Source organism: Phoxinus phoxinus (genome assembly GCF_949152265.1).
Source record: "Phoxinus phoxinus genome assembly, chromosome: 20".
NCBI lineage: Eukaryota > Metazoa > Chordata > Actinopteri > Cypriniformes > Leuciscidae > Phoxinus > Phoxinus phoxinus.
Window position 1 is genome coordinate 20,171,752 of NC_136895.1, and position 10,802 is coordinate 20,182,553.

A 10,802-nucleotide genomic window follows, 5' to 3' on the forward strand; every position below is an offset into this window, starting at 1 on the left:
GAGTCCTCTTATCGATGCTCCTGCTCCCGAGTCCCAGCCATAGTAACGTTATATACAGACCGTGAACTCACAACTGTCCCTTTTGTCCTTTATCGGGCACCATAGCACGGCGTCCAACGCATCTGTGCATCATGACGTCAAATCTGTGCATCATCACGGCTCCCTCGCACATATCCAAAGACCAAAGTTTCACGTGGAGCATTCTGAGATTTTTTTTTTTCCTGAATTACCACTGCGTGTTAATATACGAAATATGTTGCCTTATCTTCTCTGAAAAGCGTTCCGCACATTCAGCTGACATACACCACACTCTAAATAAATGAAAAAACGTATCCAGTGATGAAATGTTTTCTGTGTTGACACAAATCTTGTGAGATGTGTCCTAACTGCCGTGATAATCACATAACGCGTACATGTCCGATAATGACACGCCCAATTCGTGAAACTAATGACTCCTTTGAACCGATTCATTTTAATGAATGATTAAAGGGGTGGTAAAGTATGATTTCACTTTTCCAACTTTAGTTAGTGTGTAATGTTGCTGTTTGAGCATAAACAACATCTGCAAAGTTACAACGCTCAAAGTTCAAAGCAAAGGGAGATATTTGCTTTTAAAGAAATCGTTTTTTTAAGGACTACAACAAACGGCTGGTAGAGACTACACGACATTCCTCCGGGTTTAGTGACATCAGCAAGTCTAAAATGTACATAAACCCCGCCCCCGGGAACACGCAGTTGAGGGAACAAGTCAAATATTTGTATTTGTAATATTTGTATAGTATTTTGTCATAGAAGTGAGTCAGCTCAAACTTTAGCATCCATCTTTTCACATGCAATAGAAAGTCACTCTGTGTGCATCTCACAACAGTTCCTATACGAGCGATTTATAGATTACCATGACAGAATATGCTAATTGAAGATAGTAAACGCCACATCAGCAACATAAATTCATCCACTAACCTTTCAGAGACGTCCTGTTGCTTCTACATGTTGTCTCTCCATCTTTGTCTGACTCCGTTTTGACATTAAAGACAGAACAGTTTCTGTCATTTTAGTGTGTCTGCATGAGGTAATAGCAGCTGCTAACACACACATGAGCTCTTGAAACCCCGCCCTCTGCAGCAGCTCATTTGCATTTAAAGGGCCAGACACAAAACGGTGCGTTTTTGCAAATCCTCAAAAAGTGACAACTTTAACATGCTATATAAAAATATCTGTGGGGTATTTTGTGCTAAAACTTCACATACACACTTCTGGGGACATCAGAAATTTATTTTACATCTTGTGAAAATGGCATTTTACCACCCCTTTAACACAACTGATCTTTCCAACACTGAACTCACGAGACGTCTGAATCGGTGTAAAACTAATCGGTAACACAATAAGGCTCCATTTATTACATAAAAAGTACAGTTTGCTTACTCAAGTGTAAGCTTTAAAACAACAAAAAAACACTCGTTTTTTTTGCCGAAAAAGCATGACTACTGTTTTTTTCACACAGTGCTATCAGGAATCAATAAGAGAATCGTTAAAGAATCGGATCAATAAGCAGAATCGTCAGTGGCATTGATATTGTTAAAATCTTATCAATTCCCATCCCTAGTCAACTATGAAATTTTGTGGTCAAAACTTACATCAATACATCAAGAATGGATGAGAATGGATGATTTTTTTATTTTTTTATTGCGAATATCGCAATCTTGCGATTACAATTCTTAGTTATACAGGTTATAGTAGAATGTTCTAGAAGATGTATTCTGGTTAACTGGATGCACCAGTGGCTTCGTCGGTTGTGCCTAGAAATTAAGATCTTTGACATTCCCAAACAAAGAGCAATACGAACGATGAGATGTCAAATACGAAACTAACTAGACTGAATGCAATTTCGGATACAGTTAAAGACTCACCGTATGCCGTCATGGTGCCTACGTAGGGTCCATCCATCACGCTCTGGTTCTCCTCAGCGAGGGCTTTGATATATCGCTTGCTGAGATCCAATATCTGCATGCGTAGCTGCACGCTGCTTTCGTGCGTCGCCCTCTGCTGGATTGTGAAATGAAGCAGCATCATCCCCCAAATAAAACCAAAACTCACAAGGAAGAATCCCAGCTTTTGGGAGGACAGCTTCCACAAGTACACAGAGCCCATGGCGAGGAAGTTCGTTTGAGTGTGTGGAGTGTGTGTGCAAATCAGGATGAGTTGAGCCTCATGATGCTCAGGGGGGCGTGGTCTCTAGTCTTTTTTTTCCTCACTGCAGTCCATTCCTTTTAGCTCAAGCTGTCAATAACACCAGAGACACGCCCACCGGAAGCTCCATCGCAATGAAGACACTAGGGGAAAAAACAACAACAACAAGAAGTCAAAATTAGTATAAAGGCAAGGTTTTTACCAAAAAAGCAACAACAATTTGGATTTTTGTAGTAAAGTTTTTGAAGTGCCGGACAATAAAAATTCCAAAGAAGAGTAGTATCTAAAAACTACATAGATACTTGGAGGTTGACTTGACTTGGCCAGTAAGAAACTACCCAAAAGACCCTAAGCAATAATACAGAAGACCTAAATAAACCACTCAAAAAGTCTGAGTGACCACCCAAAAGACTCGACAAAAGAAGTGACCCTAGGAAACACGCAGAAGACCCTAATAACCATCCAAAACTAACAAGCAGTCTGATGACCCCGATGATCCCAACAACCACCCAGAGACCCAATAAATGACCAAGATGACCCTAGCAACCACTCATATGACCCAAGAAATTACCAGGATGACCCTAGCGACCACTCAAATGACCCAAGAAATGACCAAGATGACCCTAGCAACCTTTCAAATGACCCAAGAAATGTCCCTAGCAAGCAGAGAGCCACTCAAATGAAAAGTAGAAACAATCCAGATAACTGTAGCAACAGCATGCAAAGGAAACTATTTTGTTTCACCTGTGCTGCCAGGCAATGTGACTACAACTGTGACATCATAATGGATGACCAGGCTCACAATACGGTCTCTAGTGTATCACATTGTTGTGGGATTAAGCGGAGACTGTTTCAACAGACGTAACAGACCGTGCGGTGGCATTTCAATGAGAGGATCGAGTCAAAGCAAAGGATGAAAATGTTCAAGTAAACCTCGCCTGAAAGGCTTCCAGGGAATGAAAGACGAATAGTTATTTTATGAACACAAAACTACTTGTGTTTGCATGCGAGGCTAGATTTAAATATAGTCAGCAGAAGGGTATGCCACTGACATAATGCGGGCACAAAGGCTGAATACACACCATCTGAACCAGTTTTAGAAATGTTGCCCAATCACTTCACTCTTCTTTCAGACCTACTATAAGCAACCGTAGATATGTTCTAAGTTAAAGTAACAAGCCACTCAATGTCAAGGCGTGACACACTTATTATTAATAACTGTAATGCACACCCAATCAAACTATTCATTCTGCATATCCACATTCTGATGAGCAATGTGTTTTTTTGTTCTTTTCAATCCAATAGGAGTCAAATTTACATAACTTATGTACAAATGTTATTGACATTGTTTGTTAACACTGGAAAAAAAACAAATCGGGAATATACACACAACTAGACAATACTATTTCAGTTTTTACCATTTAAAAAAATCCCATTTGATTCCATTTTATTCTGACATTTGCTTGCAGTTTCTACGTGAAAATTGTGTCTACGCAAAAATGTTGTCGACAGAACTATAAATCTTTAAGAACTGTCATAGCAAGGTACTGTTCACAACTCAAGAGTTTGCCGAAAGAGAATAACACGCATATTTCGCTTTAAAGGCACAACTCCTCAAAAAAATCAATTATTCACAAGTGGTCGAAGTGTCTAATAAACCACAAAAAGATAAGGGAGCAATGGGAAGTTTCATAATGCGGTCATAAAATACAACAAAAAGAGACAGACTTTGAAGTTTATCTTTTAATACTATGAAAATTTTTGTATTAAAGATGGTGACAGAGTTCAAGTATGCACACACACACACACACACACACACACACACACACACACACACACACACACACACACACACACACACACACGGTAAAATCCTTCCCTGACCACAACTGCCTTTTCTTTATGTTGGATGCCATGTCATGCCAACAACCCACATGCAACCTCCCACACACTCTCTCCCCAATGTACTGTACATTTAGCAAAAATCAACAAAGAGCAAAAGCATGACCACAAAGACACCAGGTCAAGACCTATTTTCCATAAGGTAACAAATCTTTCTAAATCTGATACTGGTGTGTAGCAGGGGTGGATACAACCCTCAAGGCAAAACACATAAATACCCATATATCGCATCACATTTAATAATTACCAAACAATAACTAGAAAAATGATACATTACATCATTTGCTGCTAAAATTATGTTTAAGAAAGATACACCCTTCTATTGGTATTAAGAGTAGGTGGGGTGGGTGATATGGCAAAAATATCATATCACAATTTTTTTTCAAGAAAATCACAATTCACGACTTTATCAAGATTCTTCTTTGCGTGTTAGTTTTACTATTGTGCAAGTGACTGAGCATTACAGTCAAACTAATGTCCCTATTTTAAAAGCAAAGGCTTACAATGTAACAAAATGTAAAATAAAAAAAAAGAATGGCAGATATTTAGGCCAAAGTGTTGAAGATAAAAAAATTAATACTTTTTATTTAAAAAAAAAAAAGAACATATACACATTACAAATACACAGCATAATATACCATTTAAATAAACAGTGCTTTATTTGTTCAGCTACAGGTGTATTTACAATAGCATTCAAGAACGAATTTTTTAACCACTACATAGACTTTACTGTATAAATTATACATTGGTTCTTATTAAAGCTACTATTAAAGTTCTCAATCAAGAGCAGTGAGTGATTTTCTGTGTTTTTGTTGTTGTTTTATTAACATTAAAGGGGTTTTCCCCAAAAAATGAAAATTGTCATTATTTACTCTCTCAAGTAGTTTTACACCCAAAAAATAAACTTTTTTTCTACTTTATTTTTTATAATTATAATCTATAATTCAGTCTTAGTTCAGGCTAAAGTGTCAAGGAGCAAACTCTGCTGTTCATGCATCAACTACATGGTTGTTTTTACCAGGATAATGTGTAATATTACTATATTTTTAAATATAATTATGATGTATTATATTATACTGATGTATTTGTAATTAAAAGCATGCAAATATTCTTTTTGAAAAAAAAAAAAATCTTCCTGAGAGGAGAAGATAATATTGAAAACACTTTTGACCTTTGTACACTACCTGGAGATAAGCAAACATGGTTTGTTATCTTATACAGTGCTATCTTATAATAAGCAGAAGCCTATCTGGGCCTAAATGCCTCTAAAAGAATTTCTCAATTACATCATGATTATATTAAAACTAATTACAAAAATGACAGCACCTTTTGGATGGAGACATAACTATCGGGCTAATTAATCTACATAACAAAACGCATCGGCAAACACAAGGCCGAATTTTAGGTTTTTTAGTTGATTCTTCATCAGACTTTGAATTGAATAATTTTGCCTATTAAGTAAATTATCTATTTGTTGCTTCTTGGAATTACGACGTTGTCAGGACCTCCACAAATCCGCATCCTCTTTCTTTGGAGTTCCAGGCATCTTGCATCAAGACTGATACGTCATTTTTCTCCAGTGTTAAAAATGCTGCCCTGAAAACTCCAACTTCAGGGCTTCAGAGGAACCCTGGCCTGCAGGGTGCAAGTGCCTGAAATAGAGTGGAACAGCGTTCACGGAGAAGTGCCTTTTGCCTCGGAAAACTTACGTAACCATAGGACAGCTATGGAAAATGCCTATGAATAATTTACAATAGGCAGTAATGTTTTGAACAGTAGTCGGCCAAAGAGGTTATTGAACAGTACTGAGAACATCAACCATTCGAATTTAAGTTCAGCCAACTTGAGCGTTCAACACACTCAAGAACTTTAAAGTACTTCAAGTAAAGTACTTTAGTAGCTGCAAATTAGTCCTATTTTCTATTTCAAAGTGTTTTTATTGTTTTAAATGTACATAACACAGACAAACCAACATACATTCTCTTTGTCATACAAGGCATCTCTATCCACAAACCCCATACTTTGAATACGCTGCAAATTAGTCCTGATTCAAATTTGCACATGATAGGTGTCATTGCTACTCGGACTACTAAAACTTTGCCCACATCTTAATGAAATGCTAAGATAAAATTATGTAAAATTGTTTCCAAGAACTGATACTTAAGTACTTTAGTAGTTGCAAATAAGTCCTGATAACATTTGCACATGCAAGGTGTTATAGCGACTCAAACTACTAAAACTTTGCCATCTTCTTAATGAAATTCTATAATAAAATTACTGTTTGTACACAGTCATCTTAATTTGAGCACACGGACTGCTGAGAAATATTCAATGTAATTACTACATCCAGCTCTAAGGATTCCTTTCAACTCCGGATCAAGTAAATATTGGCAACTAAATATTATCTGTTAAAGTAATCAATGTTAGTACAGTGTTGTGCCAAATATAGATATACACTCAGGTTGCACTTAAACATCACAAGTAACTCACTGTTCTTTCTAATGAAATTACTATGCACTATAAATTTTTATTTGTATTCTGGTTAACTCATTTTAATTTGATGACCGACTACATGGAATCTCGCATGTTTACTGAATAAACATTGCTATAATACATATACATGATACCATCTGTGAATGTTAACACAGTGTCGGGCAACAAAACTAATTACACTTGTGTTTGTGCTTAAACATCACAAGGAGGCGAGTATAATTCAATTTAGTGTCGTTAACATCTCAGGATTTGTTGATTTAGGATTGCAATATAGGCCTAACCTTAGTTCACAAGTAGTGTATTTAAAGTACATAATGATGAGGCAGCCAAAAAATTTATTTATTTATTTATTTATTTACTACACTGCTCTTTGTGTTGATCTTCAGGTTTTCATGGAAGTAAAGTTTGTTTTCTTGGAAAAACAACAACACGAACAGGTTCATCCAGCCACGGATTTTGTATACAACCACGCTGTTGATAATAAGCCATTTCCAAAGCATGGAAAATGAAATTAAAATATTAAAAGAAGACATCATCCTGCACTACAGCTTTTTGACAATCTCAAATGCTCTTTAGAATAGAAATGTCCACTCCCAACTCAAAATGTACAGTCTTTCTCTTCTGGGAAAATGAAACAAAAGTATTGATGACATCATCCTGCACTACACAGCTTTTTGTCCAATCACATGCTCTTTAGAATAAAAATGTCCCAACTAAATACACAAGAATGAAAACGACACTTGGCTTTCAAGTTAAGAAGATCTGACAAGTTTACTAACTGAAATCACCATTGGTTACTAAACATATAATTTAGGATTTTAGAATTTAGATGTTACTGTAATGTGGCGCCAAGGCACGGATAACATCCTGGAAAAACATCAAACTACAGAACACAGGCTTTATGCAATCAGGATGTTTTTAAAGGAGCTTCAGTCAGAACATTCACTGTAAAAAAAAAGATTAGTTGACTCAACTTAACTAAGTCAAGTCATCTTGTTGCTTTGACTGAGTTAATTTGAGTCAACTTATAGTGTCAAGTTTATTACACTTCAAAACACGAATTGATGCATAAACTTGACACTATAAGTTGACTCAAATTAACTCAGTCAAAGCAACAAGATGACTTGACTTAGTTAAGTTGAGTCAACTAATCTTTTTTTACAGTGTTGCAACTGATTTTTGACAGCCAAACACAGCCAAAGTTGATCCCAATGAGCGGCCCTTCTGTCAGAATAATTCTCGAAGAAATTTTTTCTGAATTTGAAATACGTTTTGTTCGTTACTAAAAAAAACGGGGAAAAAACGGTTAGTGTCAGAAACATCGGTTCAGAAGTCTGCCCTTACAGAACTAAAGATTACGCGTTTTTTAAGAGAAAGCTATACTGGCTTTCCAATGTAACTGCCAAAGCAATGCATTTTGGGTACATGTACCGGTAGTTTGAAATCTACCAAGGGAAAACAGGTTCTGTAGAAAATGTAAGTGGTGTTTTATTGTTTTTGCTGTTGATCAGGTTTTCTAGACAATGTTAATAAATGTCAACTAAAACCATGGCCATCTGGCAGTGTCTTCTGTCTTGTAAATGCCTGTGGTGAAAAACCAGGAACACAACATAATAACTAGGTGATGTGGCTCATTCTGATTGGATGGCATGTCATTTCCCCAACTTAAAACACATCAAACCCCCTAAACTGGTGAAACAGTCGATCTCCTCATACCCGGAAATCAGTCGCCATTTATTTTGTTAACACCCAGTACAACCCACACATCAGCCCGCATAAAGCTTCTCTTATACAGGTTTAAGAGGTTTGAACATAAAGAATTAATTGTGAAATACAGCAAAGAGGGCGGGGAAAAAAAGTAGCCCGCGCAGTCGAGACGGGGGCAAATATTGACTTGAAATGAATGGCCAAGGTCAACGGATTATAGATACTGTCCGGACTGTCTATTTACAGGCCATCACATGCAAGATTAAGCTCAGTCCAAGAAACGGAAGTTATGTACAGCAATAAATCACTTTTTTAAGAACATTTCTGGGCCTGATACAACATGGACATTGTGCCAGTTACCTCAGTGTTTCTCCAACCCGTGAGGTCAACTCATTTAGTAATTGCTATTATAGCAAATGTCTATCGCACACAATTAAGGCTGCGGAGTTGAACAAATCCTTAACCTCAGGCATTAAACTTGGTCAAGTATCACATTTCATGCCACTATGGACATGGATAATACAGTATAATTAATAGCCAAGAACTGAATCCGAGTTCTAAATCTCAACAACCATAAAAATGATCGACAAGTACGCACCTACAATGGAAATTGATGGGGTAAGTGCACAACTGTGACTTTGAAGTGATTAAACATAGGCTGACATTGTTGGAAATACACCAGATTACTGTCTTTCTGTGTGGTGGGACAGAAGACTAAACATCAGTTATAAAACAAACACTGCACACATTATTGAATTGTAGTGTGTTCTGTGAAACCAAGGGAAAGACAGTAATATAAGATGCAGAACTGGCATTTATTCTTCATAACTGACAATGGCATATCAAAAACCTCTGTACTAGCCTACATTACGCTCTGTGGTATATGCTTTATGATTTGGTGCTTGACTCAACCCTAAAACCTGTTTGCCACCTCAGCTTTTTAACCACTACACCAAACGACTCCAGAATTACAATTAAACCATTTTGAATAACTATATCAATAGCAGACCAAACTTAATAAAGCTTAATTGCTAAAGGCCTAGGCTGGCAATCCAAAGGTTTAGGTTTTGAACCCCATAAGGTTGATCCGATCACCACTTTACCCTTGAGCAAGACACTTAACCTCAGGTTATCCCATAATACAATTTTAAAGAATTACTATGCTTGAACCATGAACTTAATTTTCAACCATTGTAACTACATTATTATCATATTCAAATACCATAGTGGCCTATTTACATACTTGGGAGTTTTATTATATACTAATAACATGTAAAAATGCTATAGTTGTTTGTTGTATGTGTACATATACTGATAAGCAGGTTGTACCTTTTTTTTGTAAGTGTCCATTCACAACAAAAGTAGGCCTACAAAGTGCGTATCAATGTACCATTGTATTCTAATGCAATGTACCATATACACGAACACTAGCCTACATACGTATAAGAATACTGAAAAAGTAGCCTACCATGATTGTTTGGACGTGGTATCATGGAACTATCACGTCTTTTCAACATGTACCATTGTAGTAGGCTACCATAGTATTCTCGGAAATACCTTGAAGTACAATGTCAATATGGCACATGAATTCCAATGCCATAGGCTATACATCCATCCAAGTACGATGGTACCATCACTTTACGACAGAAAAGCCACATTGTGTTCCTGTAAGGGTTATTTGTAAGTGTATGATCAAATCACTGATAAAACACCTAATGTATTTGTGATCGATAGATTTGAGTGTATAAATAACACAAATAAAGACGTATCACACATATGCGCGTGTTCCGCAGTGGACTGCAGCGCACCAAACGCGCCCCGCTTTCATTTCATACGCGTTTAGAAGACAACCCAAGCAAACACTCACCTGATTAAATATTTAAGGTTATGATATGGATGTTAAAGGCTGTAGAAAAGCCGGTGTTTGCTCTGTGATCGGCGTCGGTGTGGTTCCAGGCACCTGACAACGGTCTGTGTGTTTCGTTTCGCTGTCTGATCACATTCAACACAAAGAGCGTCGAGACCGCAGGGAGCGTGGCGATTTTACCTACGGGGTTGAAAACGTAAAAAAAAAAAAAACACGAGCTTTCTAGGGATCCCTAACTTTGTAGAGCATTGGCCTACTAGGCAACATGTTTTTTTTTTTTCATATCTCATTATTGATTTCAAATAACTTAAAAACGAATTAATCTCACAAAACAAGACTACAGTGTTGTATTTTCCATCCGATAACGAGGCTGAAAAATAAATCAATGCATAAATTCACAATACAAGTATCATAATTAAAGTAGTAGGCGCATGTGCACATGTTTCCAAACTTTATAGGCCTATCGATCTTTTTGAACAAAATCGATTTTTCCGAAACCATATGTCAGGGTTTACAAGAGAGATGAATCGCTCCTTTAAGGTGAACTATTTTTTGCCTAACTGATCCGGTTCTCAAATTCAACTCACTATAGTCCGGTTTCAAGTTAACGGTCAACCGCGTACTTCAGAGGAAGATTATCAAAACC

At 37.0% G+C, this 10,802-nt stretch overlaps 1 protein-coding gene across 1 annotated transcript in view; it reads right to left on the reverse strand.

Annotated features, from left to right (window-relative positions):
• The window catches only part of mgat5 (alpha-1,6-mannosylglycoprotein 6-beta-N-acetylglucosaminyltransferase), a 65,282-nt gene extending 54,896 nt beyond the window's left edge, over positions 1–10,386 (reverse strand). The window contains exons 1-2 of the mRNA XM_079593981.1: positions 10,157–10,386; positions 1,908–2,330 (exon numbers count right to left, since the gene is read on the reverse strand). Coding sequence (XP_079450107.1) covers positions 1,908–2,148 — 241 coding nt within the window. The 5' untranslated portion in view covers positions 2,149–2,330; positions 10,157–10,386. The remainder of the gene's footprint in view (positions 1–1,907; positions 2,331–10,156) is intronic.
• Positions 10,387–10,802: the final 416 nt, after the last annotated feature.